Source organism: Drosophila takahashii, chromosome 3R, assembly GCF_030179915.1.
Source record: "Drosophila takahashii strain IR98-3 E-12201 chromosome 3R, DtakHiC1v2, whole genome shotgun sequence".
Lineage (NCBI taxonomy): Eukaryota > Metazoa > Arthropoda > Insecta > Diptera > Drosophilidae > Drosophila > Drosophila takahashii.
In genome coordinates this window covers 23087733-23111029 of record NC_091681.1, presented here as the reverse complement: position 1 = coordinate 23111029, position 23297 = coordinate 23087733, and the positions used below count along the sequence as shown (strand labels likewise).

The 23297-nt window shown below is 43.2% G+C and overlaps 5 protein-coding genes across 6 annotated transcripts; 3 read left to right on the top strand and 2 right to left on the bottom strand.

Moving 5' to 3' along the window:
• Positions 1-1196: 1196 nt before the first annotated feature.
• LOC108062365 (ATP synthase mitochondrial F1 complex assembly factor 1) lies at positions 1197-2152 on the top strand. Its single transcript, XM_017149002.3, has 2 exons — positions 1197-1504; positions 1561-2152. The coding sequence occupies exons 1-2, from the start codon at positions 1260-1262 to the stop codon at positions 2150-2152; spliced, it is 837 nt and encodes a 278-aa protein (XP_017004491.1). The 5' UTR covers positions 1197-1259.
• Positions 2153-2168: 16 nt separating this feature from the next.
• LOC108062358 (synaptic vesicle glycoprotein 2C) lies at positions 2169-4068 on the top strand. Its single transcript, XM_044394214.2, has 6 exons — positions 2169-2277; positions 2331-2655; positions 2707-3243; positions 3299-3443; positions 3497-3902; positions 3965-4068. Exons 1-6 carry the CDS (start codon positions 2244-2246, stop codon positions 3997-3999), a joined length of 1482 nt encoding a protein of 493 aa, XP_044250149.1. The 5' UTR covers positions 2169-2243; the 3' UTR covers positions 4000-4068.
• Positions 4069-4406: 338 nt separating this feature from the next.
• On the bottom strand, positions 4407-5925 carry NPF (neuropeptide F). Of its 2 annotated transcripts, none has more exons than XM_017149008.3 (3): positions 5833-5925; positions 4728-5007; positions 4407-4675 (listed from the first exon to the last, which is right to left on the bottom strand). In XM_017149008.3, the coding sequence occupies exons 2-3, from the start codon at positions 5001-5003 to the stop codon at positions 4643-4645; spliced, it is 309 nt and encodes a 102-aa protein (XP_017004497.2). In that variant the 5' UTR covers positions 5004-5007; positions 5833-5925; the 3' UTR covers positions 4407-4642. The 2 variants fall into 2 exon arrangements, with proteins under 2 accessions (XP_017004497.2, XP_017004498.2); XM_017149009.3 differs by having other exon boundaries at positions 4407-4654.
• Positions 5926-11455: 5530 nt separating this feature from the next.
• LOC108062357 (lysosome membrane protein 2) lies at positions 11456-19280 on the top strand. Its single transcript, XM_017148992.3, has 7 exons — positions 11456-12011; positions 16668-16759; positions 17263-17775; positions 17839-17999; positions 18059-18339; positions 18407-18525; positions 18587-19280. Exons 1-7 carry the CDS (start codon positions 11975-11977, stop codon positions 19043-19045), a joined length of 1662 nt encoding a protein of 553 aa, XP_017004481.2. The 5' UTR covers positions 11456-11974; the 3' UTR covers positions 19046-19280.
• On the bottom strand, positions 19274-22282 carry LOC108062364 (trypsin-1). The gene is made up of 4 exons (XM_017149001.3): positions 21565-22282; positions 20719-20905; positions 19978-20661; positions 19274-19564 (listed from the first exon to the last, which is right to left on the bottom strand). The coding sequence occupies exons 1-4, from the start codon at positions 21689-21691 to the stop codon at positions 19309-19311; spliced, it is 1254 nt and encodes a 417-aa protein (XP_017004490.2). The 5' UTR covers positions 21692-22282; the 3' UTR covers positions 19274-19308.
• Positions 22283-23297: the final 1015 nt, after the last annotated feature.

Genomic DNA, 23297 nt, shown 5'->3' with positions numbered 1-23297 from the left:
TATAAATGAATTAGCATATTCCTATAAATCGAGTTTGGGTGATTTGCCAACCAAATGGGCTCTAAAGAAGGTCTAGGTACGGCTTGTTAATAAATTTATAAAATTCAAACCATTACTTGTTTAAGTACTGTATGGTTGCCAGTGTAATTATTACTGTAATTGGCACCAACAGCATGGGGTTTGATAATTTTTTCGCTGACCTAAGTCTATTACATGAGCGTTGAGCACTTACTTTATTACAGTCATCACTTCTTGTACCTCGTAATATATTTTTTCTTTGCGTAAAAAAACTTAAAATTTGAGAAAAAATCAGGGACCGATAATAGCAGTTATTTTATACTTTTTTAAGTGAGTGCAGATATTTATTATCTTTTCCAATTTGTTTAATTATGAGTTTAAATAGCATTTTCTTTGTTTTCCGAATTCGCTAATTAAACAGTTAAAAAATAGAATTTTTAAAATACTGTCTTAGTCTAGTCTTACAAATAATTGTAAAATTCGGTGGCACAGAAATTTCTTTGAGTGATTAAATATTAAAATTAAATATTAAATACATGATCTGCTATAATTCATATCTTTACCGTTATATCCATCATTTATGTTATTTTCAAAATGTAATATTTTTTAAAAACAATCGTCTATAGGGGGATTCCCTAAACTGTTGAATTGCTGAATTGTTGAAAATTCAACAAAAAATTTCAGCAATTAAGGGAACGACCCAAAATGGTTCCTGTTGAATTTTCAAACAGCTGTTATTTGTTGAAAAATTTCACGAAACTTTAAGCACGTAAAATTTGATTTATTATTGCTAGTTACTGTCTAAAAGTGTTACCGAGGTAAAAAGAACCACAAATATGCTTTCTAAGTTGATTTTAAAATAAATAATGCGTACTGGTGATACTAAAATGTTACAGAGTTGCCACGACTTTTAAAAAAAGGTGACAACTCTGGCTTTTCAGCAATTCAACAAAATTTTCATCAGCCCCGAGGCTGTTGAATTGCTGAAATTTCTGAAAGTTGACTTTGTATGGAACAGCTGATTAACAGCTGACCAAAATTCAACAATTCAGCAATTCAACAGTTTAGGGAATCCCCCTTATTTTTTTTTTAAATAATCTAGCTATTTTTGGCTACTTATTCTGGCACGTTGTGCTATAAATGACGAGGTCTGGCAACACTGGCAGCAATAGTTTGACACGCTCTCATCTCTACTGCGAAGCACAAACAGCTGTCTTGTTGTATAATTTTGATGTGAGGAAATGGCCTGCGCCAGAAAATTGCTTTTCCGCGTTTTCCTGAATAACTCCTTGACGGCGAACCGTACCATCACCATGTCCGCCGCCCGCCGTGCCGAGCAGGCCATCGAGAAGCTGAAGGAGGACAATCCCTACTACGCCAAGTACGCGGGCAAGATAGCCAAGTTGCAGCAGACGTCGGCTGAGGAGTTCCTGGATCGCGTGGAGCGCGTGGTGAATCCCATCAAGGATGGCCAGAGCCAGGCCAGGTGAGATCCAAGTTGGCATTAGAAGAACCCTTTGTCCAAAACCCAAACAATTCCAGGTCCTACTCGGAGCTGCTCAACCCGAAGCAGAAATTGCAGGCCGAGCAGGCGGCTGAGCTGCCCCACAAGAAGCTCACCGACATCATGAAGCTGGAGCTGATTGCCGACAAGAGCGCCGAGGAGGTCTCGCAGATCTGGCTGGAGTACCACAAGACCAAGGAGGTCCTGGCCGCCACTCTGACCACTTCGCAGTTCGAGAGCCTCATGTCGCGGGCCAAGGAGCACCCGGTCTTCTTGCTGCCGCTGCCCCGCAGCGAGGGCTTCGAGCTGTTCGTGCTGCAGTTTGCCGCCAACACCGTGCACTTCACTCCGCTGCTGGCCTACCAGGTGCATCACGAGAACGCGCCCGAGTGCCTCACCCTGGTCCACTACACCGAGGTCCAGGACAAGGGAGTGGTCCTGATGCGCGGCGAGTACGACACCAAGGTCCTAACCGCCCAGGAGGCCCAGTGCCTGGCCAACGAGCTGCAGATGTTCTACCTGAAGCCCGACGAAAGCAAGCTGAGCCTGCTGAACACCTTCACGCGCAAACCGGATGAATTCAAGCACATGGATCTGATCAAGGAAGTGGAGAACATTCAGCTGGTCTAGGCTCTGCGAATGTAGTCAGAAATAAACGAAGCAGGCACGACACCGACACAACAAAAACGATAAATTCTTTGTCCTCACAAAAACACAGGAGATGGAGCACTTTGATTTTGTCATGGAGGAGATTGGTAAATGCTCTAAAGTCTACAAAGGATTTGCAAGCACAGGATTTCGCCCACAGGTTTTGGGCGGGTCCATTTGTTTGCCACCCTGACGCTGGGTCTTCTGCAGATGCTGACCATGCAGGAGACCATGGGCATGGGCACCATCGGACCAGCCTCTGTCTGTGATCTGCACATGAACCAGGCGCAGTTGGCCTCGCTGACGGCGGCCGGCTTCATGGGCATCATTTGCTCCTCCTACTTCTGGGGCTACATCACCGACAAAAAAGGTCGGCGTTGGACCTTGTTGCGAACCATTCTTGTGAGCAATTTGTGTTCCCTCGTTTCCATGTTCTCGGTTAGCTCAACTGGCTTCTTTGTGTTGCGCTTCGTGACGTGTATTTTGTGAGTATCTTGGGTAAACTAAACGAGTTGACAGATTTATCCTCCGATCAGTGTGGCCGGTCCTAGTTTCGTGGCAGCGACCTATCTGAGTGAGTTCTGCTCGCAACGAATCCTTGTGCGTACCGTCACCCACATGTACATGTTCTCTGGCTTCGCCATGATCTCCTGCCCTGCGTGGGCCACGCTCTTTCTGAACCAGAATCTCATGGATTTTGAGGTGCCATTGGTGGGCGAACTGACGCTGAGACCCTGGCGTGTACTGGGCCTGGTCTACATCCTGCCGGGAATGGTGGCCTTTTTCCTACTTCTCCACCTGCCGGAGAGTCCCAAGTTCCTGCTCATGATTGGCGATACACAGAGGGGACTGGCGACCATGGAATGGATATCCCAGAAGAACACTGGACACGGTCTAAGCGACGAACAGTTGGAGCACTTGCGCGCCTACGAAGATCATGTCCGTGTGAAGCGGCGGAAGAGGAGAAGTAGCGTCCTGCGCTCGATGCTCGACGATGCGATGCCCCTCTTCCGGAAACCCTTCATCGGCTACTTCCTCTGCGTCTGCTTTGTTATGTTCGTCCTAGGGATGCTGTGAGTGTGCTGGGTTTCTCGAGGATTCCCCTTTACTTAGTCGAAAAACCCGCAGGGCAAATGGCCTGGGCATTTGGTTTACTGCCATGAGGAATCGCGCCAATATGCGACAGGGCAACACGCAGGGCATGACCTTCTGCAGGCTACTATTTGTTCCCGAAACGGGTCCTTTTATGGAAACTGAGGCTGACTTCGAGGCGGTAAGTTCGGGAATCCTGTTTAAGGCATCAAATTTCTTTTTTCCCTTGTCTAGGTCTGCGACGACTCCTTTCTGGGCTTCAAGAACTCCTTTGTCCTGGGAGCTGTGTATATCGTGCTGTACAACCTTTGCTGGTTGTCTCTCTTCTGCGTGCACAAGAAAGTGATGTTTGTCTTCTCCTTGGTGGCCGCCTCTACATTTGGTTTCCTGCTAATCGTTGTCATCAATCCCATGATGCAACTCTTTTCCTTGGTGTTCCTGATCGCTTTTCCGGGCGTTACAATTGGTCTGCTGGGTGGTGCCCTCCTGCGCTTTGTGCCCACCTACATTCGCGCCAAGGCTCTGTGCATCAGCCTGATGTGGTGCCGCTGTGGTGCAGCGGTTGGAGCTATCTTGGTCGGTTCCTACATCCAGGACAATTGCGAGATTTTCCTGCTGGCCATCGCCATTCTACCCTTGAGTACAATACTTTCAAATTGATTTTTAAAATTTTTTTACACATTCCCAATTATTTTCCCACAGTTGCCGCTTGTATGGAGGGATACTTGCCATTGTAATTGCGGTGCTTTTATTTTTATAAAATAAATCCTCATATTTAAATATTTAATTCGTATGTCCTACGTATCCAAAGTATACTAAAATAGATTTTCCTAAATTCCCATCTTATTATTCAAGTAAAATACAGGCCCAAAGGTAGGCAAGAAGAACAAGACTTTGGTTGTATATAAATTAACTTTCTGTAGTATACTTAATGTATCAAATTAAATACTTTGACATTTGGAGTAGCTAGCATTAACTAGGAATTTGGACCACCAAACACATTTTGTGAGCTCCCAGTAATATGAATTATTTTAACTACTTATCAAAGTGAAAATAAAGCAGAAATCCTATAGGTTGCCACGATTTTTTAAAATAAATACAGTAATCAATCGGTCAAAGAATAAAGCCAAATTAAAAAACACCATTTGGTCATTGCAATTTTTAATTAAATTGTTGCATCTGGTTGACAACCTTTTTTTGGATATTTAATTTATTCAACAAACATCAAGACTAGAGTAAATACTTAATTCTGTAGCTGCAACTACAAATTTTCTCCCAGCACGTTAAACTATTGCCCCGAAAATCAATCTAAACAAACAGGCGTATGCTAATAATTACAATCATGAGTTAGTGACGTTGCCGTGGTCGGGTAGGGTGGGTTTAATATACCTCCTCCTCATCCAAAGCGCGGACCTGCAGGATAAATCTATAATTTTCCGTCTGAAGTGAATTCTTCTCTGGTTACCAATTCTCCTCCGTTACTAGCACTTTTTCCCAGGTTAAAGTTGTCCATTTCGCGATTTCTTAGGATTTCCATTAGGGCTCCTCGCTTTCCGAATCGAACTCGGGCCCTGTCTCCGTAGTAGGTGTCCAGATCCTGCAGAAACTTATAGGCATCGGCCATGGTGTTAACATCGTTCTTGCGCGGAGGTCTGGAGTTCGAAGCCTCCACCCTGCAGCCGGCGGCCAGAAGAGCGAGGGCCACGCAGACAATCAGGATGCAACGCATTGTTTGACACATAGTTCTGCCAAATTAAAAGAATAAATTCTCTTGTAGGAAGGTTTTCTAAACAAAATATGTTATTTCGATTGAGCAGCGAAGTCAGTTTGTTTTTAACTCAATTTAAATGTGTAAATACAAAACCAACATTTTAACAAATATCTCACTATTTGCCAAAGTTAGGGAAGGTCGTCAAAAATTAGCAACCGCTAATGATTGTGTACATTTGATATATAACTATTTCTTGTGTAGCTTTATAACAAAATAATGCTTTTTTAAAAGAACTCATAAAAATTAAGTGTTTTGTAGAATACGTAAAGGTTACAATGTGTGCCTATAATTAGATGGTTTTTTTCCATTCATAATAATCGGTTACATGGTAGAGAAAACCTTAGAACTAAGTACCGATATTAAGTAATTTAGATCTCGTATCACTCGGGACCTATTTAGGGGTCTAGATCTTTGGAGGGCCTCACCTAATAGCGGGCAATCTGGTATGGTAATTTGTTAAATCTCGGTTAAATGATCACACAAGCTTACTGCCGTCATTTATGGTTCCTCAATGATTTTTGGGCGGGACTGACGCAAGTTGCTAATACTTGCGCCCAGCAAAAAAGCAAATAAAGCCGTTAATTACGAGTATTATAAGGCACTTAGCTTCTAGTTAGGCCCGACTTGACCCGAGCGAAAGGATGCAGCTGTGAATCATTGTTTTACGACCAGAATAGTTCTAGGAAAACGTATTTATTTACTAAACTTGCTTTTAATGAGAAATATGTGCTAAGCAGAACTATCTTAAGTGATTTATAGAAAAATGTACGTGGCGACAGTTCCGTTCTTAAACACTTACCTGATCCAAAGTGAGAATATGAGTATTTGGGAGCGCTAACGATATCACAATGCAATTGTTTGGCGGACTGTGTGTAATCAGCGGACGCGACCGTGAATAAATGTTGTCCAAAAGCCATTGGCAACAGGTATTTATAGGAGTCGTCGGCTGGAGGATGTGCCCGGCTTATCGTGGACGAGCCAACCCATCCCATCCAATCCCACCCCCAGCCAGATCCCGAGCAGAAGCGAACGGAAGTTGGCAGAACGATTCGAAACGAACACCGGGCGAAACCTCTAAAATGTTTTCATATGCAGGCTAATTATGTGGCTGCTGCCGTGCTTGAACTTTTGCAGCAGCTGGAACGGAAGAGCCACCGGGAGTGGGAATCCGAGTGGGTGGGCGGTATGCAAATGGGAACAGAGAATGGAGAATATGGAATAGAGAACGGAGATTGGCGGGCGCTAACAAATAGTGACAGTTGGCTAACGAGATATCTGGAAAATGGGGGGCTATCAGGAGCAGAATTACGCATAACTGAATAAATGACAAATTTTCGATAAGCAGGATTATAGTGCCGGCTCCTGCCCCACCTGAAATCAGTTCGGTTCGCTTTGGTTCTGTGATTTATGTGCTCACAGCTCACAGTTTAGCCTGCACTCCTCCTTCCGCCTTCGCTGGCGTCACAGTTGCGGCTCAGTATCATTAATTATAGTATTTTGATTATTGTTTAATAACTGTTGGCTTAGACGGCGACGCTGATTGCGATACGCGACCCGGCCGATGAGGTATTAAGTGTGCTCTGCTCGACTTCCCATTGCTGTTTAATTTGGGGTCAGGCGGTTAAGTTATTTCAATAGCGATTCAATAACCGCCGCACTGCTGTAATCTCCTTCCCAGTGGCTGCAGTGCGTATACGTAATATGCTTTCCCCCTGTCGAGATATGTATCACAACAACATGACATCACATTCACATCATGGAGCGGGTTCTATGGTTCTTCTGGAGGGTTATTAAGTTAATATTTGTTATAACCGTTCTGACTAATTAACGCTCTAGCCATTACTTATTTACTTGTTTTTTTTTTTTGTGTTTGTCTCCGTTCTCTGTACTCCTACTGTTGTTGTTGTGATTATCGCTCCAATTAAACTCGTTAGATATTCATTTGCGATGGGCGGTAGCGTTTCATATTTAAATCTAATTGCCATCCAACATCGTGGTTCCTCATTGTTCGCTCGGCTGAGAGTTTAGCTCCAGTTCCAGTTCCATTCCATTAGCGGCCGCCAATATAGAGCACTTGCCTTTTGCTAATACCTAATTGGAGCTATGATAGGCGATTACATGCTTCGGCTACTGGATACTGGCTACTGGGACGGCACTCCCCGTATGCTTACCTTGCGGTCGGACCGACATTCATTACAGCATCCGCAAATCGGACCATGTCTGGCCGAAGTCCCCTGAACTTTCCTGCACTTTTCATTATTGTTATAATTATTCATTATCATTAGTACACGTGAAAAAAAATACATTTAAGTATACACACATTTAATAGGGTGTCTGCATAATAAAACACTTGATTTCCCTAGGAAAATTAATATCCTTTTTAATGTCCTATCTAGAATATTTGTCGTAGGGCTGAAATTAACATTATTATTTTTTAAAAGTTTATACAACGAACTTTGTAAATAATTTTATTGAGGTTCCTAAAACTCGGTGTGTCAAAAAATATGCTTAAAATAAACTTCTACTCGCTTTCCTGACCTCGCGACGACAATAACCCTCATATTTGATCAAAATCTAAAAGGTCGACAGACACACAACAACAAATTAATTTTTATATCGTTCTGTAAATACAATTTTGGCTATTATTTTAGTTTTCCGTGACTCAGCCTACTATTGAGATGTTCTTTAAATGCTCAATGAGAGTGGAAATATTTTTAAATATGGTGTTTGAGAACTACAAATGAATCGTTTTTTTTAATACGACTTCCATCAGCTTGTTATACCCTTGCAGAGGGTATTATGATTTCAGTCAGAAGTTTGCAACGCAGTGAAGGAGACGTTTCCGACCCCATAAAGTATATATATTCTTGATCAGCATCACAAGACGAGTCGATCTAGCCATGTCCGTCTGTCCGTCTGTCCGTCCGTCTGTCCGTCTGTCCGTCTGTCCGTCTGTCTGTTTCTACGCAAACTAGTCTCTCAGTTTTTGAGCTATCGGGACGAAACTTTCGCAAAAGTCTTCTTTCTATTGCAGGTAGTATATATGTCGGAGCCGACCGGATCGGACAACTATATCTTATAGCTCCCATAGGAACAATCGGAAAAAAAAACTTTAAAAAATTCTAGCTTCGGTGTTTTTTGAAATATTACCTTTTACTTTTGGGGATGTTATTCTTTAAATATTTTTGAATTTCGAATAAATTATTTAAAAAATCGGACTACTATATCATATAGCTGCCATAGGAACGATCGGAAAATTAATGGAAAAGTAATAGGAAATAAATTCAAGCTTCTTTGCTTTTAATTGTATTATCTTCTACTCTAGGATATGACTCTTTTTAAATATTTCCGAATTTCAATTTTAATTTAATCAAAATCGGACGACTATATCATATAGCTGCCATAGGAACGATCGGAAAATTAATGAGAAATATTAGAAAATTGAACATTTTTGCGATTTGTTAATTAATAGGAATGATCTGCAAGGGTATATAAGCTTCGGCTGGCCGAAGCTAGCTTCCTTTCTTGTTTATTTTCCAAATCTTTGGTTGTAAAAAGGTTTCCATGACAAACTCTAATAAAACAATTAACGTTGTGAACAAATATTGGTCAATAAAATTTGACCTAGCGTACGAGTCGTATGGGTTATTTTTAGGTAAGGCTTCAGAGACATTTAACTAGTTTAAATATTCCTATTTATTCTAAGCCACAGCACATAATTATATTAATTGCGTTTAGAGCTTAACCTAAGCTGAAACTAAATAATCTTAATGTTGGCTTTAAGACTTTGCTACTTTTTCAGTGGATAGTTCGCCGGGGAAGCCCCTCAGCTGGTTCAAGGACATGCGTGCATGCAGTCGAGTGTTCCGCATTGAAAGCCAGTAGAGCTGGTCAAGTCGGGCTGCCTTTCGGTTTTTCCCAGCACCTCCTATATGCATCTCATTGTTCTGTCTGCTGGCTGCGACTTTGCAGGGCTTTTGTCACCTTCCATGTGCTAAATCGCCAACGTCATCGTGCCAGCCGATGCCTCAGACAATACTTGAGGCTGATGCGGCGCTGCAATTACGACAAAGTGCCTTGTTTTATACAGTTATAATTTTTAAGTTGCGGCCTGCGTTTTTCGGATTTCAGGCCCGGGCTTTCCCTCTTTCCCAGGCCCATTTCGTGTCAGCTTTGTGGTGGGCATAAAATATATACTTTTGCATGCCAGCCCCCAATTTCGGAGGAGAACCGTTTCGATAGCCCTGACGAGCTGTTTGCGTAGATGCTAATAATTCCGATTCGATGATCCGCTGCCCCTTCCCGGTCGCTTGAAACTACTTGGGGTAATTGAGCGTTTAATGTATGCGAAACAGTGTGTTTTTGAAGTGGAATTAGCAAATATATCGCTTGCTCACCGATCGGATCTGTTGGGGATACGATTTTCGGGGCTTTCCTCGCCTTGAGGATGGTCGCCCATTGGAAGATTCCCAATTAGACGGTCGCCAAACAATAGGCTTATTGGCGCCCCAATGATAATTGTACCTAAAAAATTTCGCAGCTTAATAACAAAGTTTGCATCTATTTGTGTGTGATCTTTTGTTTGGCTTTCTGAATCTGGCAAATATTGATCTACATCCAAGGGTTAGTCAGATCCGTGGTATTCCACGTGAATCCGCCACTTGGGCAGCGAAGGGTGGACGAGTGTGTAAAGGGTCAGTGGCTGAACGTCAGAGATAATTCTTGGTAACGAAAATAGATATGGTTTTCACCATTTTTAATTTGTTTTGCGCAGGTCTGGGTATTTCTAATTAAGATATTACAAGTAATTGGAGCGCAATAATTAAACGACTGTAAAATTAAGTTTATCGAATGTAAGTCGGTACTGGAAAACAATTGGTTGCTTAATCTTGTAATGTAAGTATTAATGTTTTCTTTAAAATCAAACTATATTGAATTTCTCAATTCAATTAATCTATCCACATGCTGGCAATAAAATCTTTATAGACCTTAGAGAATTCTTTTAGGCTTGCGGGCTCATAGAAGATTTCTTCACACCTTTTTTATGGGGTTCATGGATGTATGAGGTTGAATAAGAAACGGGTTTCTTTTTATTATATATTTATGGGCTATTTAAGTTTAAATTTATGATGCTGAGATGCCTAGTGGGTTATACTAAATATGTAATAGGTGAACAGACGTATAAAATAATCTGATTATGCAATCCTTTGGCCAAGGATTGGTTTAGCCCATCCAGGACTCATTATATCCCAGCAAAGAGCTTTTATTGGGGACACAACCTAGAACTCTTGGAACTTTCAGAGAAAGCATAAAAGCGTCCGTTCGAAAAATGGGACTTTGGGATGCCCCTTTGTGCGCCATAATTGTGGCCCGCGTTTGCCATAAACACAAACAACAATTAGCCGGGTAAAAACAGCCGCCCAGTGGCAAATTGCGGCTAACATGCCATATGGTAGTTAGGAGGTAGCAGCTCATTGTCTGTTCTATTCGGGATCAGATCACCTAAAGTCCGCGCAACCTCAAACAATGGCGGGTAATAAAAGCACACAAAATGGCTAATTCTCAGACAAATGTCTGGCGGGAAGAACAGGTGAAGATGATATTTAGTGACCCGAGTCTTAGGAACTACTTTGGATCGAAATAGGTCACACAATAGAATATATTCAGGCAGTAGCCCCAGTAACTGTTTTTAGTCAGCGTGATCGGATCAATCGCATGACCACTTCATAGATCTGTCATAAATATCGAGCTAAATAACCGACGGACAATTATCAGAACAGCCAGTTAATAGCTAATCGTTATTGGCTGCTAAGAATCAGAACTGGATGTAATTGCGTCAAGAAGTGGCTTTTAATTGCGGCAAAAACTTCATGCATATTTATGGCCGGGCCGCAAAAAGGGCACGGGCACGTGTGCGTGTCTGCTGTGCCCAAGATAGAGACCGCTGGATTAAATAGAGTCATTTGAGCCATTAAATTTATGAGAAGGCAATTGCGGGCTAAGCGATCCCCGTAGACAATGGCTAAGCCATCTAAATGTTGTTCTATCTAACCCAGGGGTTTTCGAGGGTTGGGTGTTCGCATTCGCATTTGTCTAGGGGGTTCATAGCCCCCGACCCAGTCCCATTCCCATTCCCATTGCCAGTGCCCAGAAACAGTGACTTAATGCTGGGGGTTTTCGTTTTGGCCAACGAGTGAGTGCGAGCGTGCGCGGTTTTAGCCGAGCGCGAAGCCCGAGCAGAGGCTTGAATGTGGACCGGTTGTGGAAAGGTTGAGATGCTAGTACTAGCTCACTAGCTATCTGCCAACTGCTAGCCGATCCGATCTCCGCCAGACACTCGGCACTCGATCGGTCGAGAGATCGGGGATCGGCCCAAGAGTCCATATAAAGGTCCCCGCTGCAGTCGAGATCGCCGCATTAAGTTGTCAAAATTTGTGAGAATAGGAAGTGCGTGACAGTTCAGTTCGATTCGAGACAAAGCAGCGAGGTTCTAGCCCAGCGAACATATAAACACTCAGAATCCGAATTAGAATCAGGCTATAGTTATTAGCTAAGGCCCAGATCGGATCACGTTGGAGCGGGACTCTCGGGTGGAAAATCGCCAGGAATCAGGCACTCGACCTATTAAAACGTATTAAACCCTATTAAACCGCATCGGATCAAAACAAATTAAGCTACTGCGGTTACCATGCAAATTCACCCGATCCTAATCGGAATTTCAATCACAATCACAATCCGTAACGCGACCGACCTGTTAATAGTTTAATTTGCGGTCATAAATAATAACACAAGAATTAATTGATTTTCGTCATAAATCAATAAATAACTAACCCACTAACCAGCCGTTCAATCAAGTGCAGCCCGTTGAAAAGGAAGGGGAAAAACGGAAAAACAAAACTAAAATCAGATCGCGCCGGAGCTAAATTTTTTTAGGTGCTGAAATGAAACTATTTACCAACCAAAACCAGCGCAATGCAAGTGAGTATCAAGTATAAAGTAAGCCCAGTCCAAAAAGGCAAAAGTGGCCAGTGCTTAATTAAGTCGGCGACCATTGTCCGCATTGGTCAAAGCCAAAGGCCCATAAAAGTTAATTCGACTTGGGGACCACCGTTTCCATTCCTCCAAGGGAGCTGCTGCACAACCCCCACGCGATCGTAAAAATGTCAACACAGATCTCTTGCACAAAACTGCTGAAATCGCCTAAAACAGGACCGCTAAAATCGCTGAAATGTGGAAGGAATGGTGCAATGGATTTTTAAACGCTCGTGCATGCTAATCAAGCCGATAAAAAACGGTTTCGAAATTTCTCATTCAAGTTCCCGGCGAAAATTAGAATGCTAATTACCAAATTACCGACAGCTGGCCGCACGCGTAAATATTTAGTTTTTATTTATTGCAAAAATGTAGCTGGGCACCAAAAATAGCCGACCAGTTCGCTGAGCTCGGGTTCTAAAGTCCAAAGATTTTTGGCAGCACGACAGCTATTAAACTAAAGCGATTTGAGCTGCGAAATAAGTAATTTAAAATCGTATCAATTAGTGCTTTCTAGTGTTATATCTCTGTTTTATTTTTTATCATTCGTCACCATCGCAGCTCTTGGCCAAAGCAGTTAACATATGTTCAAAGACGTTTAAAAAAAAAGGGGGCAGACTATCGGATCGGTCGATTTGCATAACAACAAATGAGCTGCCAAGGGCGAAGGGTTCTATACTTTGTAGGTCAGTTGTGTAGTAGGGTCACTTTAGATTAATTGTAACCAGCTTGTATTTGTACACACAAATGATTGTATACACGAGTACGATCTCCTGATCTCCAGATTTGGCAAAGTCATTCGGAAGCGTACGTGTATTTATGTGTATTAACGGATCTGGACCTGGTTAGTGCAATTAAGTTTGCATAAATTAAGATTTGAAATGAAATCGCTTGTGACTGAAAATGTCACGTATTACCTTACCATGAAGTTCGATGATTTCAATCAGCATAAATGCGCTGGGAAAACTGAAGGTGAACGCGATGATTGCCCAGCCCGGGTCAGATTGGCCCCTTGATATATGTAGATATGGCTCGACAAGATGCTGACAGATCCCCCGAATCCGCATGACTTGCAGAGATTACCTACCGATACTACCGATACCGAGAACAAACCCATAGATCCAACTAATTTGCCCCGCTGCGAGTGCGCCATAAATCAATATACGATCTACAGCTCAATGCCCGCTAAACAATGCAAATAACAGCTATTGTCCGGGCATTAGCAATAACAATATTATCGACAGTGTAAAGTATCCGTTTCAAAGGCGAACAAATCGGATCAGCATCGTTATACGTTATACGTTATTCGTTATGAGCATCATCATAGCCTATAGCCTGCGAATCGGGGAAGTTGTAAACTTGGCGAGCGACATATTTACTTTTCCTTATTGGCGGGCATCTAATTGCCGCGAGACTTTGACTGCGACTATTTAAGGGTTTTGGGTTTTTTTGGCCTGGCTTTTGGTGATGATTAAAAGCAAATAGCAACAGATCTGGGATTAATCACTAGCCAAACACAGGCAAACACAAACATCGTCATAACGGCCGACGACTATTAGCCAGTCAGTCAGCCAGTCAGCCAGTCGATCGGCACATGCTGCTAGAAAAACAAAAATGTAGTATTTGTATTAGTATCGGTGGATCTTGTGGATAACCGAGTACGAATCTCGGCGTCGCAGCTACAGCTATAGAGCTTTAGTTATGGCTATTTGCCTAATTTATTGTCGTTTGACGGAAGTCACACACACACACCTGTCAGCCGGCGAAGGTGTTCCGTCAGAAACAAAACAAATTCATTCTTGACTTCAGTGGGTCAGCATTTTGACTGGTCAAAAGCATATTTATAGTTATATTTTTTATTTAATTTTTTTTCCAGCATCTCGGTTTCAGCACACCGTGCACTTGGGTTAATTTTCAGGTTTTTATTAATGCTGGCCGGCGAATTGCGAACTGTGAATTGCACCGAACTTGAACTTCAGACCGCTGCAGAGGCAGAGCCCAGTCGTCGGTCGTCAGCCGTCAAGCTCATACTTAGTAACTGATATATCCGATCCGATCCCGACTACTGCCTTGCTGTTTTGCTGTTTTGCTGTCGCAAACAAGTTCACAGCTCACTGAATCAGCTGCTGCTGCTGCGATCGAGAGACAAGCGTCTTTCATTCATGATGCCGTGAGTCTGTGTGTCTTAAGAGTGTTTTGTATGTTTTGGCCCGCCAATCTTCAAATCTTTCTATCGTCATCGTCGATTTGGCTGCGGACTTTGCTTTGCCGGTGCAATTGTTGCGCAATTCGAGCTCCACTTTTTCGCCAGCCCGTGGAGATTTTCGTGTGGTTTTGCCACTTTGCGTGTCGATTTTGGCATTGGTCATTCCATTGCAGCAGAATAATTTTGGAGCGCTTTGTGTGCGGCCTAATTTATGGGTGGGCCCATGGTTCGGGAATTTCGGCTGTCACACTCAAGGCAAGGATATGCATGAGCATCTGAGATTACACAAAGAAAAAAATTTAGATATTTTGTATATAAAAATATTAAATATCTTCGATACACATTTTTTTACATTTTCTAAACTATGAGCATTTTAATTTTTAATCATTTTTAATCATTATATATTATTTTTTCAACAAATAATTAGAAAAGAGTCATCCTTTCAGCTAAAAATAAAATGATGTTCTAAGTTCTAAGTGGTAGTAAAGGGATTTTAGAATAGAGGAAGAACAAAAAACAAGATATTCAAAATACTATATTGACATATTGTTCTACTAAACTTTTCATGGAATCTACAGGAAAATCGATCAATACTTATGTTAGATCTTTGTACCAATATATTTAAAACAATTTCTCCCTGTGCACACTCGTAATTCCTATCAATGGAATAAATGTTTGGATTTCTGGTTTCATCGGCGCCACGCATAATTTGTCATGTATCATCGTTTGTTTTGATTGTGAAGTCTTGAACCTATTTATGACACCAAAGTTGACACCAAAGCGAAATTGTTAATGAGTTTATGCTGTTTGCTTTTCGATCTCCACCGCCGATCGCAGATGCTGTGGGATCGTGCCATTTTGGAGCGAGTTAGGGGCGTGCTAGGCGGCTCAGTTCAGTTCATTGATCTTGGCAGGTGTATCTGTATCTACACACAAAAAAAAAACTTGGTAAAATCAACTGTAATAATTGTCAAACAGGCCCCAACCAGCAAAATTGTCAATTCTACTAAGTAAATAGTCATTCCGCAACAACAAAATACACACAATTAGCAAAGACACAAACCCAAAGCAAAAACAAAATACACGTTACTATTTTAATAGTTACGTAACTATCTTTGTTGGTCAATTTTACCAAGCAAATTTTTTTGTGTGTAAGTATCCATGTATCCATGTCTATCGGTCGCCGCTTTCGGTTTCTACTTCCATGGAAAAACGCTTATTATTTGGGCCAACAATTGTGGGGGTTTTTCGGCTTTTGTTTTTATTGCGAGAACTCGCTAAACGATCTGTACCGATAAATGGGCCAAGATTGTGCGTTTTTGATTTATGAACGCCCCCAACTGAACGTGCTCTTCACGGTGCGGCCATGATCGCTGGAAATCGGCCAAAAAGGAGAATAGGGTGCGACCACGCTCTGGATTACCAGACCTCTGGCCAATTTCCGGCCAGATTTCGAGTGCGGAAGTGAATATCGCTTGGGCAAAGACAATAATCTTCGCGGAAGGTGAGAACAAACGAGTTTCGGTCGTAAAGTGAGTGATTTCACTTCAAGTAAATATGAGGCGAAGTGCAGCCTAGATTGATATGCTTCGATTGCCTTGCCCATCTTCCGTAATTTTAATTAATATTCCAAACAAGGTCAGTGAAACTGGATCTTAACGACTTTTCTAGGAGCGGCAATCTTATCCAATTGGTGTAAACAGAACACACAATCAGTCGCAATTCACTTTTCAGCCTAGTAAATTCCATTGCCTTAAAAAGAAATCAAGCCAACAAGTCGCAGTGACAGTGGGAAAATAACCTATTCCAAAATTTAAGGTGTAACCATAAATTAAACAAATACTTTTTGTTTATCTTTATGCTAAAAAGTCGGCGATTTTGCTAAAAACCAGTTGGCAGTAGGTGTTAGTAGCGTCTATAAACGAATAATATGGCTTTTAAATTTAGACAATATATTTAAATTGCCGGAAAAAATGTCTGAGCGCAAGGGCAGTTAACTAGAATTATGGGAATTTTTTTTGTTTTGAGTGCAGGCATCACCTTCCCCCGCTTTTGTGATTATAAAACCGAAGAACGTTCATTGAACCGCCACCGTTTTTGGGCATCGTCATCGTCTGCCGGCTGTCATCGTTTTGTTTATTAAATTTTGGCCTGGAGCTGCTGTTCCTTTCCTGCTCCTGCCATTGAGGTAGGTCGCAGATCTCGGCCGACCCGGTTCGCTTCGATCGGACGTGGGATCTCGGATCTCGGATCGAATCCGCCGCCAAGGTCAATGGCATGATGGGCATAATGGAGGGCGCACGCTATCGACAAACTGGAACCGCGGGAAACCAGTTCAACTTCAGCTGACGGCGCTCGCATGACCATAACTCACCCGGTGATCTATTTTATTGCAGAGCTGCTGCGCAGCGCTGCCCTCGGGATGACCCTGCTGTTCTTCGGGTCACTGGTGATCATCGCGGACCCACTTCAGAGCATCCTGGATACGGTAAGAATGAACTACTCAAATATAAGTATAGTAGTAATATCCGTTTGTTATTGTCGTATCAATTAGTAACTTTAATCACTTAATTGTAAGCGGTGTCGAGAAATAATAAAACTTGTATTTGTGCAACCAATCTGAATACTCACATTAAGATTAAATTTAATCCAACGCAAAATGCATGCTATAAATAGATATATAAGCTATTTTTAGGTATTCGGAACTAAAATGTAGATTAACTTACTTGGAAGATTTTTTTTTACCAAATTATTTTGTAAATTTTTTTTGTGTTACAATCAATCAAGTAAACTACTTAAAAATGCAAAATTAATACTGACCTTAGTATTCAACAGAAAATTCCAATTCAAGCTTTACAAACTTACAAAAGCAATTTCTGTAGGCCGACCTTTGTTATTCCATAGAAATTCTGTTGGTTCTATTAGATCAGTGATTCTGTATAAAGTCTAACAAATTAAAAAATACAATATTCGTAATATTTTGTCTTTCAGCAATTGAGCTTGAAGCCGGGGGCCCTGCTCCATCGCCTGTGGCTCCTGCCGCCGCTGGATGTTTACATTAATGTGTACATGTTTAACTACACCAATGTGGATGAGTTCACGGCGGGCAGGGCGACCAAGTTGCAGTTGCAGGAGGTGGGTCCCTATGTCTACAAGGAGGTGTTGAGCAACCACAACATCACCTACAACGAGTCCAACAACACCATCACCTATACGCCAAAGCGTGAGTATATCTTTGCGCCGGAACGATCGGTGGGTGATCCCAAGGTCGACCGCATCCGGGCGCCCAACATTCCGCTGATGGGAGTGACCACCCTGGCCTCCAGTCTGTCGATGTTCGCCGCCTTGGGGCTGAGTGCCATTACCAGGCAGCTGAACTCGCAGCCCATGCTGGAGATGAGTGTCCACGACTACATGTGGGGCTACGAGGATCACCTGGTGGAACTGGCTTCTCGTTTCGTGCCCAATTGGATTGACTTTACCAGCTTTGGAATTATGGAGAAGGTGGGTTTTGCTCTTCTCTTCCTTGAATTTTAAAAGATTATTAATATTTTATATTATCTTAAGCTCTTTCGGGAGGGAAACGAGAGCAATGTGTTCAACATGAACCTGCCGGAACCCAAGGACAAATATGGTGTAAGATTGCCGGATGCTCCTCGTGGTTACACCGTAGACAGTATAAATGGAGAGCGTGGCTTCAAGGGTTGGGAGTACAACAATGCCAACAAGTAAGTGCTAAGGGACCGTCTTTTGAGGTGAAAGAGTTACTATTTTATTCCTCCCTTAGTGGCACCATGTGCAATCGCATCTGGGGCAGTCACGATGCCACGCTCTTTCCGCTGGACATGGACGAGAACGACGAGTTCTTCCTGTACAGGCGAACCTTCTGCCGGCGATTGCCGGTGAAGTTCAATCGCACCACCTCATACAATGGCCTCGATGCCTACGAGTTCGTGATGGAGCCGGACTCCTTCGACAGCGAGGTGGACAACGCCAACTCCTCGTGCTACTGCAAGAACAATCGCTGCCTGAAGAAGGGAGTCGGCAGTGTGTCGCCCTGTTACTACAGTGAGTACTAATCACCTCTTTAATACAATAAACTTTTTAAATAACTAGAAATTTTACACTTTTCCAGACATTCCTCTAGCGATTACGTATCCGCATTTCATGCACGCCGATCCCAGTCTACTGGAGCCATTCGAAGGCCTCCAGCCGAATGAGACGCGTTTCACCTCCACCTTTGTGGTGCAACCGGTGAGTCGGAATCAAAAGTAATTCGGGGGAGCCCAATCTAATAGCAGTCCCCAAATTCCAGCAACTGGGAGCTCCCATGCAGGGCACCCACCTGCGGTTGCAGGCCAATCAGGTGGTGGGAAAGGTGAACTTTAACCGCATGATGACGCCCTTCGAGAACATGATCCTGCCGCTGCTGTGGGTGGACCTCAACATCGATGTCCTGTGCCTGAGCCTGCGCCTGCTCATCCATGGCATCAAGTGGGGCTTCCCGCTGCTGCAGTGGAGCGCCGCCTTGGGAATGCTGCTGGCCGGCGTTTACCAGCTGTGCAGCGCCCTGATGCTCTGCATCTGGCCACCCACCAAGCAGTTCCAGAAGGTGGATCAGGTTGAGCGAGGGGCCACCACGATTCAGGTGATCGGAGCTGGCCTCAGCTTGGCCAGCGGACTGCGGAAATCCTCTATTCAGCTGGATCCCGAGGAGCAGCACCACCTGCTCTTCGGCGGCGGCAGCTTCATACCCAAGTTGGCCAAGGCGTAAACCGAGCAGCTGAGGATCGGAATGCTTACCTCAACTCAAGAAGGGGCAACACTGTGATATTTAGGCTTAAGATTCGGTGTAAATTATTGTGCTCATCGGAAACAACTTAGGGAACGTCCTTGCCTACGTACTAGTTAACGATAACTATAAGCTAGGGCTAAAAATTAAGAGCGGTAACAGTAGGCAATTTACAGCTGAGCTTGCACTCGATAAATACAGGTCGATAGCTATCTAATTCTTGTGGTCCTCGCTTTGATTTTGATTCAGTGGGCGGCAATGGTGTCCTCGATCCACTTCATGTAGTACGAGGTGCGGGTGTAGACGTCCGGAAAGCCCTCCAGGGCACAGCCCGAGCCGAAGGAGGTGACCCCCACCAGGATCCAGGGTCCGTCGCGGCTCAGGCGGCACTGCAGCGGTCCGCCGGAGTCGCCCACGCAAGTGCCGCCCTCGCCGTTCAGCTTGCCGGCGCACAGGTGACCGCCGTGGATGTTCACGAAGCTGCCGTAGGCGTCCTTGCACCTGCAGAAAGGTAAGATCATAAAAAACCATTATTAGTGGATCATAGATTTCTTAGATTAATTGATCATTTTTTAGTAGAAATAAAATATTTATAATCGCTATTGAAGTTTTTGCACTGATAAAAAATAACATAGCAAAAGATTCGTATTACATATTTAAATGAAATAGAAAAAATTAATATTTAATACAAATCAAGATAATCAAGGTAGAAAATTTCATTTACTTGAAATATTTTACGGGTTTAAAAAAATAATTTCATATTTATTTAATATTATATCTTTGGACTTACTATTGTTTTATTAGTGTAAAAAAATGGTACGGAAAATCGTCTAGGATATCCATATTATCTTTAAGATTTGTGCTCTTCCATTACTAATTAATTTCTTATGAAATTGAGTAGTAAATTAACTCACCTGCCATTCTGATGCAGTGGCACCTGTGTTTTTAGCAGCTGATTGGAGAGATCACCACTGATATTGGCCTTGCCCCATCCCGTGGCCACGCAGTCCACAAAGGCCATTTCCTTTGGCTCCTCGCTGACTTTGAGATGCTTCTGCTCCACTGAATCCTCCAAATCCCTCCGAGGACCCAGCTTCATGAGCTTATCGTTCCGCCTTCGCGAACGTTTTAAACTGCGCGGGGAGCGTTGCGCCAGCGCTTGGCGCATCCTGCTGAGGATCTTCATGTTCATCAGCTCCTTCATGCTGGGCGCCGTGACATTCCGATAGCGCCGGCGGCTCTGGACGCTGCGCAGGAAGTTGTCGATCTTCTCGGGCACATCCTCCAGCTCCAGCTGCTGGATGAGCACATCCTCATCGGTGGGCGATGATGCTGGAGACACGTCTGCCGAAAGGATAGGATCCTGAGATTCGGCCAGCAGGAAGGGCAGGCAGATGCGCCTGATATTGGAGGCCCTGGCGAGATCCGCCGGCTTGGAGAGCTTCATCAGCACCACGTCGTGCCGGAAGTTGTGGTAGCGGTGGTGCATCACGATCTTCTCGACGGGAATGCGCTGCTCGTTGCCCGATTCCACATCGCGGTCGTGTTCGCCCAGCACCACCGTCCACAGCGGTGGAATGGGCAGGTTAAAGAGATCGCTGCAAAGGGTATTTCATACATTTATTACGCTTTGGAGTTGCAGTTCATGGACTTACTTGTGAACACAGTGGGCGGCGGAGAGTATCCAGTACTGGTGGATCAGCACCGCCCCGCACCAGTGGCCCAGGAATCCGAGCGACGGGTGCAGCAGCTCCAGGGAGGCCTGCCAGGGAAACTGACCCTCGTTCGTGGAAGCTCCAGCAATTATCCGCGGTCCTCGACGCGCTGGACGACAGCCACAGTCTGAAATATTTATTCGGTTGGTGATGATTAAGTAATTTATTTTATGATAATTTTAAAAACTGGAGTATTTGAATTTTTCTGAATTTTAATTAGGTGTCATTTCGCTGAATCAATTCATTTACATTTTCATTGATGATAAAGCCTTAAAATCATGATTAATACGTTTATTCCCTGACTCAAAGCAATAATTAAATTATGAGGTGTTGAAATACCAAATGCAATCGATCAATCTTGTTTATGATTTTTGATTCGTTTACGGGTTGTTTTTCCTATTTCAGCTTTACAAGCGTGAAAAAAACCGATGATATCAATTAAAGCAATAGGCTATTATTTTTAATGAATAAATAACAATCATCAAGTAGAATTCCCTTGTAAAACCTAATTTGGAAACTTAAATGTTTTTTTATAAAAAAGTAATGATGAGTTTTTAAACGAAATAAAATTTCTGTGGTAAATATTTCGATGTGATGATGCTAAGCAGAAGGAAGGCTCAGTTTTTAAAGATTATTAAAAGTCAGAAAATCTATTCGGTTGGAATATTATCAGATATTCCAGTAAAACGGAATAAAGTTACCCCAAATATGGCTGTGACTAAAATGATATAATTTATTATCCAATTTTAATTAGGGATTTATATTTTCCACTAATTTTAGACCTACCCGTCTCGAACTGTCTGGAAGAGGGCACCAGCAGCAGCAGAAGGCACACTGGGATCTGCCAGTGGCATTGCGAGTGTGACCGCGACTGTGACCGTGACAGTGACTGTGATTGTGATGGCTTCATCATCTTGGTGGCCGCTCCTCGGGCAGCTGGCTCAGCTGCTCATCGCGCGCATGACTGACCCACAGAGGCCGTTTACGGATCGTATCTCTATCTGTATCTGTATCTGCAGCTTTGTCCTGCTGCCGATGACCAGATGCTTTTCACTTTCACGCTGCCAGTCAAATGGGCGGTAGAGGGTTTTTATTTTTTTCCGGTGGGACTGTCTCGGGGATCGGGAACTGGGAACGGAGGCGGATCGCGCTTTTTTCCGGCCTTAAGTATTATAATTTACGAGGTCTCCCAGCTCCGCTTTTGCTTTTCTTTCCACGACCGCGCATTAATTAGTCCGCTGGCTGGGCGGCGACGACATGGCGAATTGTGCGCAGAAGCTGGAGTTTCGGTTTCGGATTTTTTTCTTGTCTTAACTTGGCCAGAAGCCCGGGTCTCCAGTTTCCACTCTCGATTATATAACGACTTTAGATGCTGGCTGGTGCCTGAGGGGCTCTACGATAATAACGGTCTCTTTGGCTGCTTTTCGTTTTCGATTTCGTTTAGCGCGCGTGCGCATGCGCGACGTTTCAGCGAAGTTTGGTGTTTTGACGGCTTTTGATTTGGCTTTCGGGCTTTTTTCGCTTTGGCGCCAGATGTGCGAGTGCGAATCGCTGGGGACGAGCGCCAAAATGCAACTGTGCTCTGCTCGGGTTTGCCAGCAAACATTTACCGTTTCGATGGCAGAGCGGCAGACGTTGACGTCGCCGTCGACTGCGATGTGGCATGCCCCCGCGCCACCAACAGAGCAATAGCAGCAACTACAACAAAAGCGGAGCCAAGCTAACGAAAGTGAAAAGACAGCGGGACGTTTGGGGGGCTATCAAAAGCCACATAGATGATGGCCAGCTGAGATGGCGATGGAGAAAAAAGGGTAAGTTGGCCCGGCTCAACCCACGGAAATCATTTACCGTGGAAAGTGGCAATACAAGAGAATAAATTAGGCAGCAAATAGTGATTATTTCGGTTTATTTGGTTTAATGTTTGGTTGTGCTTTGAATACCCCTGAAGATTTCATAACTTCAAGTTTATTTCCATATTCATCAGCATAATGATGAACGCTGAAATATTACTTTGTTTTGATATTTATTTCCTGATTAAGATTCAACTTTTTACTTCTTCAATGTCTTATCATTGATTTAAACTTTATAACGTTCTACTTTTGGGTTTTTGATTAATGTTTTTATTTTTAACTTAAATTAATCATGGAAAAGTTGATACGACATATCAAACATTAATTAAAACAAGAGAGAACGCTATAGTCGGGTGCCCCGACTATCAGATACCCGTTACTCAGCTAAAGGGAGTGCGAAAGAGATGGAGAAAAACTTTGATCCGCCGTACCTTTTTAACGAATGGTCCGATTTAAAAAATTTCTTCTACATTTCGATAGGTATTGATAAACACAATAAAACTGCATTATTACTTTTCCAAAATATTGAAATTTTTAAAATCGTATATAAGCGATTGTGGGCGTTAGAGGGGGCGTGGCACCCTTTTGAAACAAACTTGCGCTGCGTAGAAACTCCTAGAATCTGCATGCAAAATGTCAATCTTCTAGCTTTTATAGTTTCCGAGATCT